This window comes from Protomyctophum parallelum (genome assembly GCF_964188405.1).
Source record: "Protomyctophum parallelum genome assembly, chromosome: 2".
NCBI lineage: Eukaryota > Metazoa > Chordata > Actinopteri > Myctophiformes > Myctophidae > Protomyctophum > Protomyctophum parallelum.
In genome coordinates, this window is record NC_139699.1 from 27063085 (window position 1) to 27089758 (window position 26674).

At 43.5% G+C, this 26674-nt stretch overlaps 3 protein-coding genes across 3 annotated transcripts in view; 2 read left to right on the forward strand and 1 right to left on the reverse strand.

Moving 5' to 3' along the window:
* Nucleotides 1-1908: 1908 nt before the first annotated feature.
* On the reverse strand, nucleotides 1909-4971 carry LOC310853221 (arylamine N-acetyltransferase, pineal gland isozyme NAT-10-like). The gene is made up of 2 exons (XM_083757471.1): nucleotides 4385-4971; nucleotides 1909-2873 (listed from the first exon to the last, which is right to left on the reverse strand). The coding sequence occupies exon 2, from the start codon at nucleotides 2865-2867 to the stop codon at nucleotides 1992-1994; it is 876 nt and encodes a 291-aa protein (XP_083613597.1). The 5' UTR covers nucleotides 2868-2873; nucleotides 4385-4971; the 3' UTR covers nucleotides 1909-1991.
* Nucleotides 4972-5747: 776 nt separating this feature from the next.
* sdr42e1 (short chain dehydrogenase/reductase family 42E, member 1) lies at nucleotides 5748-8225 on the forward strand. Its single transcript, XM_083793532.1, has 3 exons — nucleotides 5748-5888; nucleotides 5996-6090; nucleotides 6792-8225. Exons 1-3 carry the CDS (start codon nucleotides 5808-5810, stop codon nucleotides 7906-7908), a joined length of 1293 nt encoding a protein of 430 aa, XP_083649658.1. The 5' UTR covers nucleotides 5748-5807; the 3' UTR covers nucleotides 7909-8225.
* Nucleotides 8226-10417: 2192 nt separating this feature from the next.
* The window catches only part of wtip (WT1 interacting protein), a 60384-nt gene continuing 44127 nt past the window's right edge, over nucleotides 10418-26674 (forward strand). Inside the window, exon 1 of the mRNA XM_083760120.1 lies at nucleotides 10418-12741. Within this exon, the coding sequence (XP_083616246.1) occupies nucleotides 11232-12741 (1510 nt within the window). The 5' untranslated portion in view covers nucleotides 10418-11231. The remainder of the gene's footprint in view (nucleotides 12742-26674) is intronic.

Below are 26674 nucleotides of genomic sequence, written 5' to 3' on the forward strand. Positions count from 1 at the left end.
GGTGGTTTATTATCCAAAAACCGTACAGGAACAAACACAGGAAACACGGGGAAACTAGGGATAACTAGGAGCAAGACAAATAACACTAGGACTAGGAAAATACAATGAATCACGAGGAGCTAGAAATACACTGACAACAATTTACGAAGCAACAAAGAACTGAAAACACAAGGGCATACTTATAGACATGGGATAACTAGACACAGGTGAACAAAACTCAAATCAAGAAAGGGATTGGCTGGGGGACTAAGAGGACACAGGTGGAAACAAAGACTGATCACAACACAGGTTAGACAAGGCAGGTACAGAACTACAGGGGCAGGCACAAAACAATACTACAAAATAAAAGGTACACAAGAAAACAATAACACGTCACAGAACGTGACACAGAGAACTGTCTCTGATTCGGGAGCCTCAAGTGTTGGTGTTCAGCAAATCACTCCCGGCGCTCCATAACAGTTTATTGTCAGACTCGGAGCTAGCCTACTATAAAGCCTGTGAAGTGAACTTAAATAATACTAATAATACATTTGGATTTGTATAGCACCTTTCATGACATAAGATGCAGCTCAAAGTGCTTTACAGAGCAGTAAAGAAGAAAAGAAAAGAAAAGGCATTAAACAACATTAAAATAATAGCAGTGAATTAAGGCAAAACAGTGAGGACATGAATAACAAGGATTTTAAAAGCAAGTGTAAAATGTCTACATAGCTGCCTGTCGAAGGTATAGTGGGAGTTCATTCCATGCCATCGGCCATAGAAGCAGAAAGCTGCTTCACAATTCACAAAATGTTTTTTAATTGCCTCAAGGTCTAAAAAACATTCAATCTATAGCTTGAATGTTAATTCTGTCAGACCAACTGTGGTGGGTGGACAGATTCATTTTCACCAATCAGTGATTCACCTGTCAGTGCATGTGGGAGGAGCTTGCAGAAGGGGTTGGGTGTGTCATGTCTGAGTCTGCCACACCAATGAGTTTGTTTGAAGATTGTCCATTTGTTACAGCTATGTGACTTCCTTGAACCAGTTTGATATACAGACCTGAAATATTTGGAAGCAGATAATGCACTTTGTAGGAGCCATTATGATGGTGGCATATTATTTGCTATTTGGTAGTATTATTATTGGACACATGGTGGTAGGCTTTAGATTGTCAGCACTGAGTGTGTATAGTGTGGTCATGGTCACAGGTGCGGTAATTAATTTGGTAGGACGCAGGTAGTGGGGAGCCAAACCATTCTTACCAGACAGACAGAACCACAAAGTGAATCGGAGTGTAATGTTTTTATTATTACTATGATATATGTGATTGGCAATGTTTTATTTAATAATAATTAATTTTATTTATATTGCACTTTTCATTCACAAGGAATCCCAGAGTGCTACATGGTTAAAAACATATAATCTATCATAGAAGGTTAAAAACAGGGTTAACAGTGCAAAGCGACAGTTCAACACAAAAAGGCCTTCCGAAACAGGAAGGTTTTCAGGCCTGTTTGAAAGCATTCCACAGTCTGCAGCACTCTCAGGTCCATGGGGAGGCTGTTCCATAGGCGTGGTGCTGCCGAGACAAAATGTGTGGTGCGCAGTTTGGTGTCAGGAACCTGGAGTAGGAGTTTGTTTGCAGATCTGAGGGTGCGGGTGGAGGTTGTTTTTGGAGGGTTGATTAGTGTCTGTAGGTAGGGAGGGGCGTGTCCGTTTATGCAGTTGTAAGTGATCAGCAGAACATTGTAGTCGATCCTGGCTGTAACAGGGAGCCAGTGCAGTGTGAAGAGGATGGGTGTTATATTAAATGTTTTAAATTACATTGGACATCAAACTCACAATTTTGACACTGGAAGTATTTCACTTTAAAACACTTCTGGAGTGATTTTAACATCTACTAGTTTCAATCCGGCGTCCCTATTTTGGGCATGTCATTGTCTACAAGCTATCACTGAGCTATCACAGTAGGGCATTATGCCCTCTCTCCATTTGGCTCATGTGTCATATCATAAAGTAAACATTGTGGTTTGGTTGTTTATAGGCACCAACTTGTTTTCCAACTTTATGTTGAACATTTCTTTCAGAACGTGCTCCATTTCATCATCTGCTATGTTCTTCATGTCTAGAATATCAACACCCTCCTCAGGCCTGAAGGTGACCTCACTGTAGGTCCAGCCAATGAGGGCTCGGAATCCTGTGGCCGTCTGCAGAGAACAGATCGTCTTATTGGTGAAAAGTGACTTTGGATCTGTTTGCAGACGGTGGGTGGTCTCCAGGAAATGATCAACGCCGCGAGGCACCAGGGAGAAGCAGTAGATCGTCTTTGTTGGCTTCTTCTCCACAAGACTTGAAATGGCAAAGTCCGGATTCAAAACCACAGGCTTTCTCATCGTTTTCTCCAAGACCCAAATGTCCCCTTGTTCTGTGAGGCGAAAGACACCGGCGGCTTGCACTTGATCTTCTCCAGAAACAAGCTCAAGGGGATCCCAGATTTGATAAGACACTCCAAAGCTCACATCCGCTATGTACGCCTTCCCGTCAATGACAACTTTGTTGATGAGGTGAGATTCCATGGGGTTGTAGTCGTTGTTGAGGCTGTTGAACACCCTCGCACCCAGCGTTGTGGGGTCGTAGCCCAACTCCTTCAGCACCCAGGAAAACAGAAGGTTGTTTTCACAGCACCAGCCGCCACGGCTGCTCCTGATAATTTTGTTAAAAATTACCTCGAGGTCCATCGTGTTCTTCTCTCCACAGTGGATGCTGAGGTTCTCGAACGGGATCGTCATGACATGCTGCCTGTGGATTGACTTCAGTGTTGCGAGGTCTGGTTTTTCATGTGGGCCGTGGAACCCAATCCTCTTGAAGTACTCCTCCAGATTCATTTTGCCCTACAAAATATATGACATGAATTTAGGTCCTCTTTCCTTATATTATATATCGCACCCCCTACCTTCAAGTATTCTACTTTTAAGTCCTGCTCCCGTTTGACTTATACTATTATGGGAAGAGAAACTTTTATATTCAATATATTCAATAATATATTTTATATTCAATTCTCACACGCAAGCACCCAATTCACACGCAACCTCGCCCTAAAGGGCGAGGTTGCGTGTGATGTAACGAGACCTGGGAAACGAGACCTGGGCACCATATATGGGGCTTTCCCCATGTATGGGGATTTTGAATGATACACTGACTGACTGGGAAATGCATGATTCCATAGTTAACTGTGACCTTTGCGGCAACCACAGTGGTTATCAAGAGACTGTCACAATATGATCATATATTGGCATTCCCATATATGGGCTTAACATTGATCGTTCCATCGATCGAACAATCGAACAATCGTTCCATCGATCGTTTCATTGGAGAATGAACATAAAATCACATAAAATAAATAAATCCTTGTGGAACTTAAATGCAGTGCAAGGCATGTTGGGTTACAGGTGCATGATGGGAAGCCGAGTTTTAGTGTAAGAGTGTAAGTCATGTATTATTATTTTTGTTTTGTTTGTTTTTGTACTTTTAAAATGTATTATTATTATTATTATTATTGTATTTTTGTCAAGAAAATACGCGCAATGTTAGATGTGAGCACACCGAAGGCGTGTGAGCTATACGTTATCAGAGCCTACAATGATATGGTTAATCATGGTTGATCAACTATACGAAAGACCCAAACAAGCACCCAAAATCTGCCGGAATCAGTCACCAAAAGATATAGCAGCGGAAGCTTATTATAGAGATTTATATTCAGACTCAAATGCTGCCTTAGGAAATAATCAAATTCTTAAAATGTATTCTCTAACAACATGTTTACAATCACTATAAGTATAACAGAGGAAGCATTTGATATGATTAAAAAAACAATAACAGAACAGGAAGTTTTCAAAACCATACAATCGCTGAAAAACCAGGAACAGATTTCCTGTGGTGGAATTCTCTAATAGCATGATTTTTACATGGTGGTCTCTTAGCCCACCATCTACAGCAGTGCTTCTCCCCTCAACCTGTGGATTGGGAAGACGACCCCCATTGTTCAAGACTCATTTGTGGGAAAAGAACATTGAATGTCAAATAGTCTAGTCCCAAATATAATATAATATATTCAGCACAAAGGGCATTTTATATGTTTCTAGTATTAGAAATACAATATATTTCAAGTATTTTGCTGGCATTTTAATATATTATTGAATTTGCATTATAGTGTATAGGACATTATAGTGTGTAGGTCTAGGCCTATGTTAAAGTAGCTAAAGTAATCTGTCACAGCTTTATAGAAACTGTGCAAATAAACCATTTCCACGTGACAAAACTCAAATGACACATCTTCACAATTTTCAACATTTTTACAATTCGCCTGCACTAAAAACAAAAATAAAACAAAAACACACTTTACCTTTTTCTTATTCTTGTTGTCGGAACGTTTCTGCAGCTCACGGTTTTAGTTTCACAGACTTTGGCCTTGAAGAAACGTTAACAAGTTAATAGGTTAGATATAGACAGTAGCGTTACTTCAGTACTAAACCCCATGGGAAACATTAACACCCTGTGAAGACACATGATTTGATAACAATTCGGTACATAAAGTCATAAACATGTGGCATAGTCTGCATATAGGCTATTTCCACCTGCTTATAGTGCAATCATAGCCTATACATACCCCAAATAACAAAGACAGATAGCAAAATAGTCCGTTTCCAGATAGGCCTAATCATAATGTGAATACCGTGGACAATGTTAAACTGAGGAGCGCATGCGTTTCCTTCCCCCTCAGCCCTCACATGACTCTTTTCCTCATAAAAGCGGTTATAGGCTACACTACTACAGTAGGCTATAGCTTTTGACAACCAATATTGGTTAAATATATATAGGTTAAATATTAATATTTAACCTAAAGATGAAGTGTGCCAAAATTGTGACATGCACGCTGTCTGTCGACACACTTTGAACTATTACATCGATGGCTATATAGCCTACTCAGCTGACAAAGTGTGACAATTCAACTTTTATTAGTTTTAAACTAATAATTCTGTCAATCATCGTCTTGCATTTCGTATCAGGGGCTGGATGCGTAGGCTACTTCAAAAACTGCAGCTTACCTCGGTTGTCGTTTGATTTGTCATTCTATCATATGTCTGTCTGTGTAATTATTACTAATGTTCAATAACTATAACAGTCTTTGTATTGAGTTTGTGCTTGAAATGTACTGTAAATTCTACAAACTGTTAATAAATATTTAAATCAATCAATCAATCAACGTGATTATTGCCACGACAGGGATGCGGTCAGGAACGAGACGGAGTCGAGTTCCGCAAGCATCACTGAAGTGGCAATAATCACGTTAACCCACACCCTCGAGTGTAATATTGCAATTCTACCACAGTTACCCTTAAAACAAAGAAAATCGCTGAAAGAATATATTTTTTTAATGACAGATGTAGTCACTACGACCACAAATGTCCCAATAAACTAGCTAGCCTAGCCACCGAGTTTGCTAGCGCTCTGGGAGAACATAGCAGCTGAATTCTTTGTTTTGATTAGGTGGTGGTGTGTGGTGGTTTAACCACCGGCTAGAAGGCTGTTTCAACCAATCATCTAATCAAATTGCTTCCTCGAAACGACCTGTGGTAGAATAGCCAGTCAACGGGAGTGTGAGTGTCATTACTCTCTCCTTCTACTACTCTGGGTTACGTAAACCTACTAGCCAATCATAGCGGCCGGCGACGGCGCAACCGGCTGTCCTGAGTGTCCTCCTTCCGGGTTGGTAAATAGTAAATGTGTGTCCAATCGACCGTTACATACACATTTTGTGGATATTTATGCTACTGTGTAATCACTCTTCTTGTGGGAATTATTCAAGTTATTTGGTCTCGACACAAATATCACTCGCTGGGTGCAAGGTTTGTAAACTCAACGTATCCCAGACCTATGGCTGCATTGCTTTATTATTAGCAAACATGTTCTATATGTTTTCCATTGCTTCATTTGTTGTGCTTGTTTTCCACAGATACAAAGAGCGCCTAACCCTAACGCATCTACAATGGAAAATGCACGAACAGACACATTTTTGATAACCGGGGGAAGCGGGTATTTTGGTTATCGGTAAGAAATATTTAAACCCTTCTCTTTCTCTTCGTAACGATAACAACAGCACGTTCCGTGCTGTCGAGACTGTAGAGTCGGAATCGATTCCGACTCTACAGTCTCGACTGCTTGCTCCGCTTAAAAAATGAAAAAGCTCTGTAAATTCCACAAGGGGGCATTATAACACAGGTAATGAAGCCCTCACACTTTGGAGCTAATGCTAGGACTAGGAGGGGTTTTACTTTTACGTCTATAATAATAACAGGCTAATATAAGCACAATTTATACAGTGCTTTTCTTGGTACTCAAAGTCATTTCATTTTAGTAGAATATAAAAGTAAATAATCTGTACATTGAAACTAACCCAGGTCAACAATGAATGAATTAGGTGGGGAATGCATGTCTGAAAATGTGTGTTTTAAGGGAGGCAACGGTGGGCCTGGGGGCAGGTTTGATGTTGATGTGAGCTGAGAGAGAGTTTTATAGGCGGGTAGCAACTGAGAAAGCCCTGTCACCCCAGGTCCGTTTCTTAGTCTTAGTGATGTCCAGGAGTTTGGCATGAAGCCATTTCGCTCTGGGGGCCCACAGCCAGTCGTTAGTGTTATTTCTGGGGTCATTGACATGGAAATGTTGAGAATCCCTGATCTTAATGCATGAGTTGTGTGTATGGCAGTTGTCTTCCAGTACGTACATTAAAGCTCTGTTTCCTCTTCCTGTAGCCTGGCCTGTTCACTATGTAAAAAAGGTGTCAAAATCATTCTGTTTGATGTGACACCTCCAAACAATGAAGAAATGCCAGAGGGCATTGCGTTCCTGCAGGGGGACATACGTGAATACGCACAAGTCGAGAAGGCTGTCACAGGTGTGGACTGTGTGTTCCACATCGCCTCCTACGGCATGTCTGGCAGAGAGCAGCTCGACCGCCGTCTGATCGAGGCGGTGAACGTCCAGGGCACGGAGAACGTGCTGAAGGCCTGCGTGGAGAAGGCCGTGTCCAGGCTGGTCTACACCAGCACCTTCAACGTTGTCTTCGGGGGCCAAATCATCGAGAACGGAAACGAGAGCCTGCCGTACCTGCCTCTCCACCTCCACCCCGACCACTACAGCAGGACCAAGTCGGTTGCCGAGATGGCGGTGATGAAAGCCAATGGTACTCCCCTGAAGGAGTCTGATAGTGCTGCCCATGTAGTACTGAGGACTTGTGCCCTGCGTCCCGCGGGGATATATGGACCCGGGGAACAGAGACATCTTCCCAGGGTCGTCGGCTACATAGAGAAGGGGATCTTCAGATTTGTTTATGGGAACCCGAGCAGCCTGGTGGAGTTTGTGCACGTGGACAACCTGGTGTCGGCCCACAAGCTAGCTGCCCTGGCCCTGACCGCGGAGCACGAGCACCGCTCCGCTGGTCAGGCCTACTTCATTTCCGACGGCAGACCCGTCAACAACTTTGAGTTCTTCCGGCCTCTGGTTGAGGGCCTTGGCTATGATTTCCCCAAAGTTCGCCTGCCTCTGTCGCTCATTTACTTCTTCGCCTTCCTCACAGAGCTGATTCACTACCTCGTCGGGCCATTCTATAACTTCCAACCCCTGCTCACTCGCACAGAAGTGTACAAGACTGGTGTGACGCATTACTTCAGCATGGCGAAGGCCAGGGCAGAGCTAGGCTACGAGCCACGGGAGTACAGCCTAGACGAGGTGGTGCAGTGGTTCAGAAGCAGAGGGCATGGGAAGAAACACCAGAGCTCCACATTCACACGTCTGCTGTTGGACGCTCTGATCATCGCAGGCTTCACCGCTGCCGTTCTCTCCTACCTCCCTGTGGTTGGCAGCTGGTGACGGTGCTGCAAGCCAGTAATGCTAATTCTACAGTCTGTTGCATCAAGATCAATACACGTGAAGGCTTATATTTTAACTACAAGCGGGGCTGTCACTAATATGAAAAATGACGATTGGTCTAATTGTCGCTCAAATAATTGCGATTAATATTTTAATGGTGTTTCTGTTGTTGAACACTGGAACATTATGAATACAAAAATACATTTGTTTTTCTTTTAGGCTTTGTAAACAAAATGTGCACATTTATTCGTCATAAATTATGACAAATAACTGATCGTTTTGAGCTTGTAGATCTGCTATTTCAACTATTTTTCGACATTTTTCGACATGGAAATGGAAATGACATGGAAATGACGGTCGATTATGCAAACTAGATGACAGCACTGTAAGCCAGTAATGCTAATTTTACAGTCTGTTGCAAGTCAAGAGTTTTTTAACTGTGGTGTAGTATAATGAATGAATAAGTAAAGAGATACATTTTCACCCTTAATTCTAGATGTCCAATTAAGAGTTAATTTACAGATATATTAGAAATGATGTATTCAGGCAGTAGAATATATGTGTAATTGTAATGGGAATTTTTTTTTAGAAGCAAATGTTGGACACATTTTGGTGTGTTAGATGGAATACATACTTTGTGCCTTGTAAAAAAGCAGCCAGATGTAAGCCAACTCGATGAATGGTTAAATGGTGTGCATGTGAATAATAGTAGAACAAAGTAAAAACCTCAGTGTTAAATTATTAATTTGTAACTCGGGGTGTGCAAACTGCAAACCCTTCTGGGTTCATTTGTTTACACATGTATACGTAGAGTTAAATAAACAGTGATGATTTTACTGTGTATACCAGTATTTTTGCATTTACCATTTTAAGGACAGCATGTTACTGTCATTAGTTATAGCTATATCAACTACTACCTCTTTCTCTGAATCATTTGGGTATGAAACTTGTGTGTTCTGTGAGTGGGAGTCATGTGGACCATCATGTAGGCCTATACATGATCTAATTTCTTATTTAGACTTATTCTAAGCAGACTACAGTACAAACTAATTTCTGAAATTAATAAGCAACATTCTGAATAAAATTATATGAATTGTATGTGTTTTGTTCCATTAGGCTATTTGTCTCCACCAGCCGAAGGCATGGGGAGAGTATGTTTTGCACTCCGTCCGTCCGTGTGTCCGTGTGTCCGTGTGTCCGTGTGTCCGTCCGTGACCAGCTAATCTCAGCCACCGTTAACCCGGTCGATGCCAAATTTTGCACACACACTCCCTGGATGCCAACCATGAACCTCTGCCCCAGACTTTCCAGAACGGCCTGTTATAGCGCCACCAGGAGGCCGCTTTGTGCAAAACAGGTTTTTGCACAGCACACCTACAGATTTTGTCTAAACATCACGCAAATTGGTACACAGTCTCTCTAGAGCCATTCAACCAAACCGGTCTTTCATATTTCTCACACTCCATCCTGATTGGTTAAGATTGGCTTCCAAAGTTCACAGGAGTGCTCAGTTTCAAACAAAATGCTGCAAATCATGAACACATCGCGTGATTTCCGTGAAATTGTGCACCCACATTCCCACTAGGCCGAGGACAAAATGCCACATGAACAATTTCAACTCAGCCTCAAGGTGGCGCTATAACTGGCCGAAAAGTGTTTTTACCTCTAACTGCACGGATCTGTGGATAACCTGGTGGAGACCTGTGCCCAGAAGGGCACTTTTTCTAGTTTAATTTGATTTGCTCTTACCAAACTGTGGAATCTTGTTACAGTATACTATTTTTCATCTAATTAAGAACATTCATTTGCTAATTTGCCAGTAGTTCTAGTAGGCCTACCTCACATAAAATATGGAAATATCTTGGTCATTGTAAAAAATAAAAACTGTTTATGTAATTGTAATGATGACAAACTTGGAAGGCTAGAGGCCATCTAGCAAATGTAAGGGGTCTATAACAAAGACTTCATCCACCTTGACTTTAATCGTGTGTATCATCACATTTATAAGAATGGCATAATGCACGTTAAGTGCATTATGCAGTAAATAAGTTGGGACAAGGTGAACAGTCCTTTGTGCCATTTTAGGCTGCCTGAGATGAATGCACAAGTACCTCTGAACTATCCCTTTATTGCTGCATTGAAATGTGTGATCTATTGAATTCCGTCACTCTAGAGGTCGCTGTTGCTCAACGCTGGCTGTCATTGGTTACTGTTATTAGTTACTACTTCTGAGGGGTTTCTTTTTAAATACACGATTACAACAATATATTTTTATATAATATATTGTACTTAATGATTTAGCATGATGATGACAAACATGTTTTAGTTGTGTCTGCACTGCAGTAGCTAGGATTAATGCTAGATACATAGAGGTCCATATTGGACACTCACACTCACTGGCATTCCTTCCTTCACTATGAACAAACAAAAATACTAACGGTGTGATTGTCATTATCTTCGACTACTCTTATCTGTTGTCGAATCTGGTCCTCAGATGACAGTGAAGTGACAATTTAAGGACTACCTACAAAATACCAAATTGTCAAATAAACGGGTGGAAGTCCCAGTTCAAATATGATTATTTTGGGGAGTCTAATATATAGCCTAGTCGTATTATCTTGTCTGTGCATCAAATACCCCAAACTACTTATTTTGTTTCGGATACAAAAAATGAATAAGTCTGGAGTGAGAGGGGTCGCAGTCCTCAACAGGTCACTAACTTCGGTGTAACACCAGGCTCCCCCTTGCTGAGTTGGTCTCAGTCATTGTTTCTATCCAACATTAAAACCACATTCCAGAGAGGCGCAGAGCGTCCCGGTCTACATCCTCACATTCCTCCAACACGAACCAGTTCCCTGCGCCCGGCGCTCTAGATCACCCTTTTCCGGACGCGTGGTGCGTGCAAACCTTTGTGCAATCGCCATTTGCGACTCTCAAAATTAATTACTACGACTTTTGATTGCTTTATTTAAGTAACCCAAAAGGAAATATTGGAGGTAAAAAACTAACACGAGTTGAAATTCCTCCGCGCAGCGCGCCATTGACTGTAAAAGACCTTTCAACTTAACAAAAACTGAAGTTGACAAACGGATCCCGAAACTGTGAGAAGCGAGGATTGTATTTTTTTTAATTTATTTTTTGGTGGGGGCGGGGGGGTTGTTTGTTTTTTTATGTTTTGGTTTTGGAGAAGATCCGAGGACGATGCAGCGCACGGTGGTTTCCGCCGAGTACATTGTGGGTTTGGCTGCTGTTGTAGAAGGCAGCGTTTTGTTATGATTTCCATGTGAAACCCACCGTGGTCTGGTCTCTGGTGTCTCAGAAACATGGAGCAGTACGAGGAGGATCTGGGACTCCGGGCCAGTAAGATGATGGAGGACCTTTCCCTGTACGAAGCTTACAAAGACGGGATGATGTACAAGAACGCGCGGCGGGGAGGAGACCTGGTTATCAGCCCCGATTTGGATTTCTCCGCTCCGGAGCACAAAAGTAAGCCGATGAACGGCACCTCCGTGCTGCAGCACAGCACGGTGGAGAACAACTACTCGTGCGCGAATAAAGTGTACACCGCGGCCACGGCTCGTCCCGTGAACGTCCCCGTGGATTTCTGCGCTCCTCAGAGAGACATTTATAACAACAACAACAATAACGACGGCGAGAGCTGTTGCACCACGACGTCCGAGGTGGCTCTGCCGTGCTACGGCGGCGCTCCCGGACCCGACCGGCACCGGCGCTACTCCCTGGAGGTGCAGGCACACCGCTACAGCACCGGCTGCGCGCTGGACACCTTGTCTCTCTCGAACAAGCCGGTGGCTCTGCCTGGCAACAGGTGCAACAGCGTCTGCATCACGACCAACCACGACGGCAGGTACCACGCCACCAGTCCCCGGTCCAGCCTGGCCTCCTCGCTCTCCTCGCACGAACAGAGCAGCAAGCACGCCAGTCCGAGGTCCAGCATCAGCGCCGGTCTGGGGGTCCCACCCGGCCCCGGGCAGGACCGCTACACGAGCCCCCGCTCGAGCCTGGTGCACTGCGAGGGAAGCAGCAGCGCCATGAGTCCCCGCTCCAGCTATGCAAGCACGGCCAGCGACACGAGCAAGCACTCCAGCCCCAGGACCAGCCTCAACAGCTACGACTGCTACAGCAAGCCCAGCAGCAACCGCACCAGCGGTATCAGCATGGGATACGACCAGCGGCACACGAGCCCCAGGTCGAGCACCGCGAGCCAGTACTCTTTCACCACCAGCCCGCGGTCCAGCTACTCCGACTCGCGATACGTGCCCGCGGGCAACCACGACCTGGACGGGGCCGTTCTGCACGGCATGCCAGCGGCGAGTCCTCGGTCGAGCATCTGCAGCCAGGACGGCAGCGCGAGGGGTCCCGGGACGACGGCGAACTGCGTCGTGAGCCCCCGGTCCAGCATCTCCAGCCACAGTTCCAGGAGTTCCCGCAGCTCCAGAGGGTCTATGAGCACGTACCCCGATCTCCAGCTGCCCTCGCCGAGGTCTTCGATGCTGGGAAGTAGTTTACACGAAGACACGCTACTCCAGGATTTCGGAGACGCCAACGGGATGCACTGTCGCGTTCAGCTCCAAGCGGAGTCCCAGCAGCAACAAGCCCCGGCCGGAATGAGCGCGGAGGTGACCTCGGGTTGTCCCTCTTCCTTCGGTTATGGCATGTCTTCGAAAGCAACTGCCCCCGGCCAGAGGTTTAAGCTGCCCTACCAGGTCACCCCGTGCCGAGAAAGTGGCCCTAGTCAGGCGGAGAGACGGCTAGAGGCACTTACACTGGAGCTGGAGAAGGAGCTGGAGATGCACATGAAGAAAGAATACTTTGGTGAGTATTTGAAAGAATAAGCAATTGTGTGTTTTGACAAACTGCTTGGTGCGTAATCGGCGCAATTACGCGCAAATGCGATTTGCTATAGGGCCTACATTATTAGATATTTTGCCTATATGTAACCACTAATACAAAGTTGTTATCATATCATATGAGGGTGAGAAAATTAAAATATGTTTATTATATTCATTCCTATTAATGAGGAAATAACTTGAGCTTGAACTTGTCCTATGACCCTTTGGAGGATCAGCACCTCGGGGTTAAGCCCATGGGGGCTGGGGTAGCTCCGTTTGGAACCTCAATATAGCTCCTAGATGAGGTTCCGTCCCGTGATATCCCCTGCACGGATCGAAATGGGGTCGACCGTCGAGCCGTCCACAAACAGTGATTAAAACCTTTTCACAGTATAGTTTCCAAAAAAGGTATCAGAAGCAAGATACAGTTGTTGATAAACGTAACGCCGGCACGTAACATTTTACGTGCTGTGCTGCGTAACAGACAGCGTATAGATATTGAGGTTCCAAACGGAGCTTGGGCTGGGGTTGAGGTCATGTCAGCCTCATTCACACAAATCACACACACAAGTGCAGAAGCGCAATAATTTACACGTAAAGGTGCTTTGATTTAAAAAGTTGGCTTCTTGGCTCTAGTCTGATAGTAATCATGCATTGCTATTGAGGGCTTCTTCAGTAAAATATGTCTTGTTTGCTGAAGACCTGGAGAGACAGGGAGACCCCTGTTATTGAGCAAACACAATATTCATGAGTTTCACCTGCCATGTTGGGGACCAACACAGGTGTTTCAATTTGTCTGATTGGTGTAGCCGTAGATAGAACATTTAGTTTTGTGCAGTTACAAGAGGATAAGAGCATGACAGGGAAGAGGAGAGTGGGGGAGAGGAGACACAAAGTGCAATAGTGCATGATATATAATCTGCATAATTACATTAAGAGTAATTTATGTGTGAAGAGAGACCATTAAAACACAGTTCAATCCAGTGTCAATAGGCTTAGCTCTTCTTTGGGCAGTCTGATTGCTGCTAGATACAAACAGAAGAACCCCAGTGTTGGGTATTTATATACTTCCTTTCTAGATACAGTTTCCCTAACCCTATAGCAGACATGAAGGGTGCAAAGCTCAGGTAAACACACCCAAAGAATGAAAGTCACCTGGTTGCATCTCCAGTATATTAATAAGAGATAAAAATCACACCTGTGTGGAGGGGCGCTCTTATAATACCAATAATAGTGGTCCCATTGGCCAAGGGTCTCCACCGACAGCTGATTTGGTAAGGCACATATGATGTAAATTCTTCATTCATTGTCAATGGTATTTAATGTTTGTGTTAACTTCAGACAGAATCTACACTATAGCTGTTATAGGATGGGCTAGCGCCCCTCAATAATCACACCCGTGTGAAGTGAGGGGCGCTTTTACCATCGTACATCATCCTTTGTCTAGGACAAAAAGAGCAGATTTGCTCGTCTACATATGACGTAAATTGTCAATGGGAATTTGTTTAGGACAAAAACTGCCGAAAAACCTATGATAAATGATCAAAGTTGTCACTAGTCTGAAAATACAGAGACAAGAACTTACTAATAATTCAAAAGCAGTAATACATTTCCCCTTCTGTCCTTTTCTTTTTCTTTGTGCATAAGAAGTAGCATCTCCATGGCAACTATTCGTGATGTGTACTTTTATGACTGTGAAACATTATATGCTTTTGTCGATAATATCCTGTGCTTTGAAATAGTTAGTGACACCGGCTTCTTAACCACCACAACAACGCGTTACTATGTTATTACTCTTGCTATCTTCCTGCAGTTTGTTACCATGTTATTACTCTTAATCAGTATTCCTGCTATCTTCCTGCAGTTTGTGCCAAAAGGGTTTCATTCAAGAAAAAACAGCCATAGCTTTGTTAGTTTAGCAAGGTCTGTAACCTGCATATCGTTGCTGTCGGCCAGAAACCTTGTATCTCCATATTCTTGTAAATTAGTGCCCTACTTTGTCATACTACAGTCAAGTGTCACACAAAAGTAGCAGAGTAGCCGATCTGCAAGCTCACAACACGTCGCAATAGCAGTGAGCTTGTACATCTGCTACTTTTTCTATTTTTACGTTTTTAAAGTGAAAGTGGAAGTGTGTGTGGGTTTTATAAATAATACTGAACCAATGACAATTATTATCAAAGGCTGTTTTTTTCATTGATTGATACATTGATTGAATACTTTATTGACAGTACAGATGTTACAAGAATGCTAAAAGGATAACACAAAAAGCCCTGAGAGCTTGTTTCCATTGTGGTCCTGTGTATGCAATTCATCAAGGGGGGAACTAGTTGCAAATTGCAGTTACTCTTTTATGGCAGTTTTGATGGAGGGTAGGGCTATTTTGTGACTTCCTAAAAAGTAACAGTTTTGCTGCTTTTGCACATACGTGGTTTCCGCCTGACAGCGGACGGTATAATTCGACATTATCAGCAACAGGTCCTTCTGTGGCCAGTCAGATAACGGTGCATTTTGCAGGGCAATACTAATTTCTGTCTTGGCAGAGCTAACGTTTACACAGCACTGAATGGAACCTTCTGTTCTGCCGGAGCAGATACCCTTCAGTGATTCAGCAGCCAGCAGCGGTCTTAGTGCTGTTGAAAGGGAGCGTTGCAGTCAACCTCTGGAAGACCTGGCCGATCTACAAGCTCACAACGTGTCACATTCGTGACGTGTTGTGAGCTTGTGTATCTGCTTTTTACATGCATGCCACACCGGTGTGCAGCCAAGTATAAATCAGGCTTTAGAGAGGGACTGGTACTAACAATGCAAGGGTTAGACATCCCATTGCTTCTTGTATATTCTCATTTTTGGAAGGCTGGAAGACTTGTCTAGGTCCAATTGCTGCTTGCAGGTGCTCTTTATGGAGGTTTTGAAGGAGAGTCGGAAGTCAAACTTTTTGATGGCTGTCGATAGGGCATTCCACATTTTGGTGGCATAATAGTGTAATGAATTCCATCCCCACGAAATGGTGCAATACAGGGGTTACCCGATAGCTGACTGGTTAGGGTGCATGATGCCACATGGGCTCTCTAACATCTGACAAGCAATTCCCAGGTTCAATTCTTGACTGGCTGTACCATTTGCTGCATGATGTCACTCCTCTGCACGCTCTCTCTCTCTCTCTCTCTCTCTCTCTCTCTCTGTTTAATTTCTCTCACACCATACCTGTAAATAAAATGACAATACACAATGCAATGCAAAATGTATGTCTGGCTGCTATATGCAAGCCAATATGTCTACTCCCAATATGATACTGTTGATTTGGGCTGCACATTAGTATATTGTGTAGTATTGGGTGTTAGTATTGGAAATGCTAGTTTCCATGGCAATATATTTCAAAGTTTAGAGAGCAACCCGCTATGGTATTAAATCAAGCACACTGTGGCTGTTCACATTGAGCACTGAAGTTCACAGAGTTCCATTTCTGCCAGGAAGGTGCATAGTGGAAAAATGTGAGCAAAGCAGTAGGCCTACCCCTAAAATACACTTCTACAGATCATAGTGAGACATAACTGTCAGTGGCATTTTTAATAAAACTATCCATCAAATGCCATCTAGTTCACCTTCAAAAGTGTATAGTGAAATTTCCACCATTGGACATAAAGCTGTTAGACTAATGTCACTGACTGGTCAGAGAACAGTGGTGTGTTTTGTATGCATTGCACTTGCACAGACTGAGGCTGAGACGGCTGTTCATCTGTACCACAGGAGCAGGTGAGAAGGAGGGGAGGGAAAGAGAGAGGGGGCGGGAGGACGGAGGGAAGAAAAAAGAATGCAGACAGAAGCCAGTGTTGCCATGTCTGTTTATTATAAGTAGAGTCCAGAGGGAAGCACGCACATCTATAAAAAAAATATTCAGGTGCTGAACAAAAACATACGTACAGGATTATAGAAAGGAAGTCCGCACACTGTTCTACAGCTCCCAGGTATAATTTATTAGAACAACGTTTCGACCTACAAGAGGTATGAAGAAGACCTGAAGAAGAGCTCTTGTAGGTCGAAACGTTCTAATAAATTATACCTGGGAGTGTGCGGACTTCCTTTCTTTAATCCTGTTTATTATAAGTGACTTTGGGCTTGCTTTTATGTAAAGTTGTTTGAAAATATTGATAGTTGCGGGTTATGGTTGTTTTGGGCTTGTTAAGTATAGTTGCTTAAGAACACTTTTTATGCCGCGGAACTTTTCAGAATAAAGGCGCTAGACGCACACTTTTTTGACTTGAGAGGCAGCTACTTTCAAAATGACAAGCTCAACTAGATCTACCCACCAAAGAAATCCAATTGCTGCAAATAGTTAAACAATGTCCTTGAGTGGGCTTTGGAATAGTGGCGATGGCGTTACATATAAGACTAACGCACTTGGAATGGGAATACAGAGGGAACATTTTGAATTGGTAGGGTTTTCTTGCTTGTATAACAGGCCCTTTACATTTAAATAATATATTTTTAGGGGCATGTCATGTGGTCTACCTGCACAGGCTTTATGAGGCTCTACTGCAGGGGTTCTCAAAGTTTTTGGCTGGGGACCCCCTAAAATGCTTTGGCCATGTCTCGCGATTTTGATCACAGATTCTCCTCTCTGTCAGTCAGTGTTGCCATGTCCACATATTATAAGCGACTGTGGGCTTGTTTTCCTGTACAGAAGTTGCTTGTAAATATTGGTGGTGGGTTGCGTGTTTTTGGGTTTGTTTTAAATGCGTAGTTGCTTATTTGGGCTTGTTTTCATAGACCTGGCTGCTTGTTTCTCTCACAAAATCTGGCAACACTGCTGCCAGTGTGCCCACACTGGTTACCCCGCGCTCTGCCCGCTCTGCCTGCCCGGCCCCTGTGTGGCCTCCTGTTTGTTGTGGTGGGCGAACGAGCTGTGAATCAACAGCTGGCCCAACACAGACTGCCATTGAAGCCAGTTCAGTAAGGGCTGCCCCACCCCCTTTATACCCCGCCCAAGTCCCCTGCCAATCCCTTCATTAACCAGCCGGTGGGGTGTCGGGGAGCACCAGACACTTGGCACACGGCCTTGGCTGGCGGGCCAGACATTGGTTTGTGTGTTTGTCTGTGTGAGTGAGGGGTGGGGGACTTGGGCTGTTCACCTGCCCAGAATTATAATCATTAGTAGTCATGCATGCACGCACGCATGCACACACGCACGTCACATTTACACACACACACACACACACACACACACACACACACACACACACACACACACACACACACACACACACACGCACGCGCACGCACGCACGCACGCACGCACGCACGCACGCACACACGCACACACACAGATGTTGAGTTGTGTTGTGTGTTGCCTTCTATACTGCCTCCCCCTGGTCAGCTGGGGCGCCTGATGGAGGGGAAACATCCCCCTGTCAGCTAATTAGAAGCGGCCTGCTCACTCCTCATGCATTGAAGGAAGCATGAGCTCAGTTCGGGGTTGGCTGAGGGAGAGTAATGCCCAGGATTACAGTTTAGGCATTGGCACCGGCCCGGGTGAAAAAATGGGTTACAGAAATTGTGGGATTAAAAGTTTAGAAAAAGCTAAATATAAAACAAGGTGTTTCTCAGGTGGTATTCAGACAGGGATTGTGAGTGATATGTTTTTGTTCAAATAAGTTCTAAATAGCTCTATATTTCATAGTAATCAATAATCATCTGTATAGAGTAGGGAGGCACGATATTGAAAATTGATACAGATATTGTTTCCAGTAGGGTTGACCTTAAACCTGTGTACTGTAGTGCAGTGGTTCTCAAACCTTTTTATGTCAAGGACCCCCAAATTGACACTAATTATCCTGCGGACCCCCATTTGAAACGATATGCCAGGGACCCCCCATAAGAGAAGATTTTTACGGCTCTAGCAGTGATTCTCAACCCGTTTAATTTCAAGGACCCCCAGTTTGACATGCCTTAGTCTAAGGACGCCCCATTTAATGGCATTTCTAGCTCTGGAACCCCCAATTTAGATTGTAAAATCAATGTTAATTTAACTCTGAGAGTGTTATTACAGGCCCATAAGGGTCCATTTGGTTCCAAACTATCATTTAGCTGGGGACCCCCTGGAACTCCCTCAAGGACCCCTAGTGTACATGCGATTCTGGTAGCAGCTGCATAGTAAACAGTCCATTTACTGATTTTTTAGGCAAATATATCTCCCTCACATGTAGCACCCTCAATTATTGCATAAATAGCAATTATTTGAGATGGCCGTAATTCTTCTTTACATAATCGTCATGGTCATTACCATGTCAAAAATGCGCATATCGTTTTCAAACGTAGTGAATAGCAGATCTACAAGCTCAAAACCTGTCGCATCGACTAATACCACTGTTGAAGTATAAAGGTAATTCAATTGTGTATGTTATTTTTCATAACTGCCTTCTGCAACTTTTAGCCTAAAAGCCTAAAAGCCAAAAATAAATTAAAATAAAAAAAGTTATTCTCTTCCAATGTTCAACGTCAAACACAATTAAATCGTTATTTGCAATTATTTGTATGACAATTAAATGTTGTAATGGTGAGTATAGGGCTGTGAAGGTGCGAGACCAAGAATCACAGTGAGATGAGGAGAAGTACTATTTTATTTTTAAATGGAGTGGGTGTTCTAGTGTTTTGTCTTCACTGTCAGAGAGACAGACAGTAGGAAAGCTGAGAGGGGGACAGACAGTATGAAAGCTGAGAGGGAGAGAGTGTATCCATGAGAAGTCTCTGGTATGATTTGATCCTATGCCTAGATGTGGTTTTAAACAGTTCAATATGTATCTCTGTCGGGTGAAAACCCCATATGTCCAAAACTGTGATTCAAATTCAAAAGTAGAAGACCAACGAGCTATTTGAACTTGCAGATAACTACTTTTGATGCTTTTGTGTGACGCTGTATAGCTGTAGTATGATCAAGTAGGGCATTTATTTCAGAGAAAACACAAAAAGTTAAAATATGGAGATAAGAATAAAGTAGGGGCTGCCAGTGCCTGCCAGGGCCCACAAGGGGTTGCCTTGTTGTGGGCCCGCGGCCTAGCAAGTTTGTTTCATCAAACAAACTGAATAACACTGAGTGACTGATAACAAAATGTCACGAAATCTAGGGAATCTCAGGAATGTTTTGATGACATGCTTCATTGGGGATATTGAATCGCGTGTTTTCCAACTCTAATTACAGCTTACCGACGCTGGACGCATCTCTCTCTCTCTCTCTCTCTCTCTCTCTCTCTCTCTCTCTCTGCGTGCACGCCACACACACACAGGAATAGCCAGGCCACACAGGGCCTACGTGCGCTATAGCGAGACAGGACGTTAAATCTTAATTTTCATTAAATAACTCTGTCTCTCTCTGTATGTGCGCATGCACACACACACACACACACACACACAGCGCACGAGGTCCAAAAGTTTGCTCTGCACTGTTGATTCCGATGCGCTTTTATCAACATTATTCAAGTTCGGTGTTTATCAACATTATTCAAGTTTGGTGTCCGCACACCGCTCTTAATGCTCCCAGTTCAGTCAGACAACTCAAGAAGGATGTAATATATATTTATTTATTGAATATAGATGAGCAATGCAGTATATTTATTATGGTTTGGCGATGTATTGGATCTGCTTTTTAGGTACTCAGATCAAGCACATCAGTCCCGGCCATAGGTTTGTATACAGCGGCACGCTGATACAGCAGCAGCAGTAGAATTGAGCGCAGGTTTGTATACAGCGGCACGCTGAAACAGCAGCAGCAAGCAGGCACAGGAATGCAAACCTCCGGTTAAAGTAGCCGGTATGAAGTGAGTGTGTGATTGGCTGAGTGAATCATGTGAATGAGAGCGTGATGCTGAGGCGGCCCAATTAACGGCCGGCAGCAACTGCACTGAGGTTCCCTGACTGAACTTGCTCTGCGCATGTCTACGACAGGCACAAATGCTCATTAGTATTTTATTATATTCATTTGAATCTAATAAAATACTACTGGGAGCATTAAGAGCTGTGTGTGGTGTGGACATCCTACCTTCTTTCTATTTGGAGGTTCTTGGCATGGAAAGGTTTGGGAATTTGAACACAAGGGCATGTTAGAGTGAGAGACACTGCATCCTGGCCTTTAGACTTGCTGTCCCATGGATACATTAAGGATCCACAGTCTGGCTTGCATTAATACTATCTGAGAAGTTCTGTGATTTCCCTGGTGTCCCGTAAAATCCCTACCGTATCCTGATGCAGGGGATTTCTTTTTCCTTTTTTTAACTTATTCTTAACAGTACTCTGGAAATGATTAACAATGAGATGCTGGTAAGTGTGATATGTCTGTTATTTGGTTAAGATGGGTTTTTTTACACCATAAAACCTTACATGTTGACAATGCAGGATTATGATAACATTTTCAGACTTTCAGATTCCTCATATATGTTGGCGCAGACTATAGAAGGGAATTCCGCACACTGTTTCTCAGCTCCCAGTAGAAAAACTGGAAGAACGAAATTCTAGATACATTTTCTACTGGGAGTTGAACAAGTGTGCGGACTTCCCTTCCTTCTCCAGTTTATGTATTGTTGTTCAGCACCTGTCATTTGTTTTTGGATGTGGATGCTTCCCTTTGGACTCTATTTCACATTGTAGGATCTGACATATTGAGCTGAAACTCAATGGGGCCATATTTTGTCGATGTATGGCACAAGGCGCAAATTGAGTTGTGGTTGTGTTCACGTCAATTTGGTTAAAAAGAAACAGCGGATTTATCCCGGACCTGATGACGAGGCCGTCACGTTATGATGACGAAACCGGAAATCAAGTCATCATCTGGGCTGCTAGGGCTTCTGGGAAATTGAGCCCAATGCAAGTGAACGGGGGTTTGTTTGGACTACAACTTGCTCTGCACTGTGGTTTCGTTCCGCATTGTCATGGCCGCTGGCTCGTCTCATCATAACATTAACCTAACCGGATTTTCGTGGTTGAAAGCTGCAAATACTTCAGCGTATGCTCCAAAGGTAATAAAACAATCTCGGCAGCGTAGAATATTTGATTAAAATGCGGGTAAAGCATTTTATGGAGTCAAACTGTTAAGGCTCTGAATTAATCTTGGGAATGTTTAGGGCGTTACATTATTTCAACCAATCGGTGTGTACATCACGTTTTCCTTCAAAGGACGTCATTAAAATTAGACTTTTATGGACTTTTCATATAAAAATAGTATACACAAAAAGGAAACTGTCCATTTGTTTTGGCATCCATTGTTACTGTAGGTATCTGTAGGGTCTTGTTGTTTGAGCATGCATCCATGTGGACGGTTGTGTTCTTGTGTGCGCCTGCAGGCGCGTCGTGGCACACACAGCGATCAGTTATGCACAGCTCATATATGTGCAGTAGGTTGCTAGAGTCCATACATTACCGGTAAAATGATAGTGTCCCAATCAAACCCTGACAGTGAATTCAATACAAATACAGGCTATATAGGCTTGGTATGGCCGCTCAACCAAACCATTGGTATTTAGATTGGAGGCACTTTCTACTGTGGAATGGTTAAAGTGTGGGACCATCTAGCAGTAAACACAACCACGATATCTTGACATATCAACGTAATAATCACTCGCTCATTTCTCAGTTACGTTCTTCTTTATGTAAACCACAAATTGAAGCACAAAACAACGCTCTATGATAACTGCTGTCCATTGAGCAGAGACAGATAAAGAAAGCCTATGGACAAAAGTTCTCAGTCGCCATGACTGATTTGAGTCATTTGGATTCCATAGAAGCCAGCATGTCTTCTAATGGAAGCATGCCGTACAGGCGTACACCGAAAATGTGCCGATCTACAAGCTCACAGCATGTCACAGATCTACAAGCTCACAGCATGTCACAGATCTACAAGCTCACAGCATGTCACAGCGCCATGTGTTTGTCGGCTATGTCCGGTTATTCGTTATTTTAAGAGCATTTGAAGTGGTCAAATTAGCGATAGGCTATAATACACGTTTTATATTCCCTAAACATGAATGGTCTCATAAAAGCAAAGGCTTAAACCTCAATGTGTGATTTCTTCAATTACTGGTTGGCTGTATGCAGAACAGCAGCAACGTAGGTTTAGAATGACACCTAAACATCATCATTACATTTTCAGTCATGAGATTTTATATAGCTTTATAAAGCCAGAAGAGAACAAAATTTTTTTTGTCACATGCTTACAAGATGAGAGGTATTATGAAGAGATATTCTATCAGTAAATAAAGTAAAGCTATTTCACTTTCTCACCCACGCCCCTCTCTTCCCACAGCTTGTCTCCGTGCAAATAAAACGGTACTTGCCCAATTCATTCAATCTTGGGCCAGATCATTAATTATAATTTTTTAACGCCAGTTGAGTACTGGGGCTTTGGCATGAGGGGGGGGGGGGGGGGTGTCTTGAGTGTACAGGGTTTGATGAGGTCAGATCAACAGGAGTTGCTAGCCGCCTCCATATATGCAGATCAAGGTGATGATCCATGTATGGTTATCCAGGGTTAGATGAGGTCAGTGTCGTGATCTTCATATATGGAGATCGCCATATATGGTGGCGTGACGTGACGTGTCACGAGGTGTGACTATAGGCGTTAAAGTTTTCCAAGATGTCACGTGATATGGACCATATATGGAGGTGTGACGGACGGATGCGAGATGCAGGATTTCATAGTAAATGCGACCTTCAGTCACAACAAGCTACAAGCTTATACATCTGCTAATATTGCTTTTTACTCTTTTCAAATAGAAGATAGGCCTACCGGTAGGTTTGAAGTGCTCATGTGGCCTATAATTGTGGGCTCTTTTGGGCTTGTTTTCATAGACCTGGTTGCTTATTTCTCTCAAAATCTGATAACACTGGCGACAAGTTACAGTGGCATGAAGCTACAAATTGACAGCCTATACATGTTGCTGTGTGACAGGCGTGGCGCGCGCCGCTACAAGGAAAAGAACGTTGATCTGGCCGAAAGTTTTGTTTCAGTGCTCCAATGACGCAGTGTCAATCAATCATGTTTTGGTTTCACTGTTTCCACTCTACTCTCTCCACTCTCTCTCTCTCTCTCTCTCTCTCTCTCTCTCTCTCTCTGTCTCTCTCTCTCTCTGTCAACCTTGAACCTTGTCTCTCTCTCTCTGTGCACGATTCCTTCTCCTTTCCGTAAATGGAAGAACAAAAAAATAACCTCCTTGCCAGTAAGCAGTACCCTGTGCTGCTATTGGACCCTTCTCATGTATGCAGTGTGTCTTGAGCAACACTTCCAACTAGCGGTGAGACTGGTGACTCAGCAGCAGCAATGTAGTGGAGTGCGCTTGGTTGTTTGTTGCTGTTATCGCCGCCAGTGTGAATGCAGTATTACTCGGGTAATTACTGTAGTAATGTCACTGCTACACAGGGACATTGACAGACAGTTCCCATCACACTGTACAAACGAGGGGCTGTCTAATAATTATGTCTAGATAATAAGTAATATGTAATGTCCTGCGTGATTTGATTGTTCCACTGTGAGAGGGCGAGATGGGTTCTGGTTATTAATCCTTGTGTAATGGCGAGAAGATTAGTGCAAGGTGCAACAGCTGGCAAAATAAGATTTTTAATTAGTTGACATGATTCACGATTATATAATTGTATACACATTTTGATTACTACTGCTGCTCTCTAGTATGAACATAATATACACAGGCCGAATTGGCAGGATACTGCCAGTCAGGAAGTAAAAATCCACTATGTCCCGCGATTGTCATTTAATCCACCCAAAACATACTTTTTGTAAGCTAGGATCATATTGTTTAGAGAAATGAGCCGCAAATCAAGCTTGTTTTTGGTCTAAAATGAAGAAGTGTTATGAGCGCATACAGTACAGGACACAATTGATCACCGTAATCAATAGAAAAAAGGCTTGAAAAGGCGATCTCTGCGTCCGGGGCCTTTGGAAGACAGGCATCAAAAGGCGATTTCGGCGCCCAACGAGTTCATGATGATGTGCCATTTACAGTAATCAATTATTTTGTATTTTGAATGCGTCAGTTGATGTTACACTACTGTTTTATACTCTTAACCCTTGAACTCCCGTTGATGGTTTTGACGTAATTAACGTCATAATCCAGAACTCCTGTTGACGGAATTGTTTTATTCCCTATAATCTGGGGATTCTTTTAAAATTAATTAGAATGTTTTTGCATTTTTTTGCTAACGGCCGATCTCATCCACCTAAAACCTCAACATGCGATATCCGGGGCTTGATTAGAGCTTAATTTGACTTAGATATGACGATTGCACGGAATGGGGGACAGATCACTGTAACACACAGTGAAGAAAGATAGCGGATGTTGACATAACACCCGTTGAACCGGGAATGATTGACGGTCAGATTCGGAATTCAGACTTTTATGCCTTTATTGATAGGACTTTAGGCTGACAGGAAATGGGGAGTGACATGCAGCAAAGGCCTCAAACCTACACCTCAGCCTAAATTTTAGCCTAGGTGCCCGGAACGCTATAGGTCAGCGGTCCATGCCTAGTTTTTGAGTGGTGCAACCACTCCTACAACCAGCTTGCAATGTCCTCGTACCTGTTTGTGTGTGTGTCTGTGTAAGCACGAGTATGTGACTTAATAATAGCAGTAGGGGGCGCCAGTAACAGTGAGAGGGGTAGTGTCTCTAATGAGAGAGAGTGAGAGAGAGAGAGAGAGAGAGAGGGGGGGGGGGGGGGGGGGGGGAATTGCACCACTCAGTTCACACGTGTGTGATTTCTTTAACTACAGTAGGAGTTGAAACGTTTAGCTTTTAAGACAGCCTGCCCTTTTCAGGGCATCTGTAGATCTCTGGAGCAGCTTGTACCATTCCCTGGCTGTTGTATAGCTTTCTTTCGGACACCGACTTTGAGGTTAAAGCCATTTTTATTCTTACCTTGAGGTTTCACTGCATCTCTCACTATAGCGAGCATAGACTGGCAAATTAGCAATTACAGTGGAGGCAGAGCTACTACAGCTCACGGGGCAGCAATTTATTTCCATCTGTTTGCCAAAGGCTATCAGGGATATTTATTTTGGCCCAGTGGTTACAACGATTAAGATGATTCAACTCTTAAGCCTTTCTCCATATCACAAATAAATTGCCATCGTTTTCTCGTGTTATCTTTGCTGAGTGCAGGAGTTGCAGTCACGAGTTCAGGCTGCAGTAGCAAATGCCAATATTTGACTATGATTCAGCTGAAACTGTATGTACAAAAGGCCCTGATTTTACAGTGAAAACATGTAACCTTTAGTTAGTTTTCCAGTGCCCTTGTCCCTTTATCTGTTTTCATAATGTCACGTGCTGTAGTACAGTTGTTGGGAAAGGGAAATTATAGCTTGAGATAACTGCCGACAAGGGAACCAAAAGGAATTTTCAAGATTACATCACCAAGAGCGGAGCTACAGTAATCTCTGTTCTTTTACATTTTGACAATGACTTAACCGTCAGATGTTACTTTTTCTTCATTTTCAATTTCATTCATCGTCGTGAGTTTGTGTCGAACGGTCAGACTCGGACGGGGGGTGGGGGGTGATGGTGCTGTCCTGTACACGTTGTGACCCTGGACTAACCCCACCCAGGCTTTGACCCCACACTCCCTGTGGAATGTGACCCTGGTGGAGGCAGTGCTCTGTGTGAGAGTTGGGAGGTCATTAGTCCACTCACTGCCTCTGCTGCTGCTGCATCAAAACAGTTTAGTGTCTTTTTCTGCATGATGTTTTGTCCTCACAAAGAATCACATAGTTTGTTGGGTTACATACATGCAGTGTTGCCATGTCTGCTTATTATAAGCAGACAAGAGTTAAACAACCACATTGTACAACTCATCTCTCCTTCAGCGTCGAAGAGCCACGATAAAATCACATCTATTTGTCCAAATTTATGGCACCAATT

Bases quoted from the DNA above. Each gene is read 5' to 3' on its own strand.
- sdr42e1 (XM_083793532.1), top strand. From the start codon at position 5,808: ATGCTACTGTGTAATCACTCTTCTTGTGGGAATTATTCAAGTTATTTG. The intron at 5,889-5,995 runs GTTTGTAAACTC...TGTTTTCCACAG, and splicing joins TATCACTCGCTGGGTGCAAG to ATACAAAGAGCGCCTAACCC. The intron at 6,091-6,791 runs GTAAGAAATATT...CTCTTCCTGTAG, and splicing joins AGCGGGTATTTTGGTTATCG to CCTGGCCTGTTCACTATGTA.
- LOC310853221 (XM_083757471.1), bottom strand. From the start codon at position 2,867: ATGAATCTGGAGGAGTACTTCAAGAGGATTGGGTTCCACGGCCCACAT.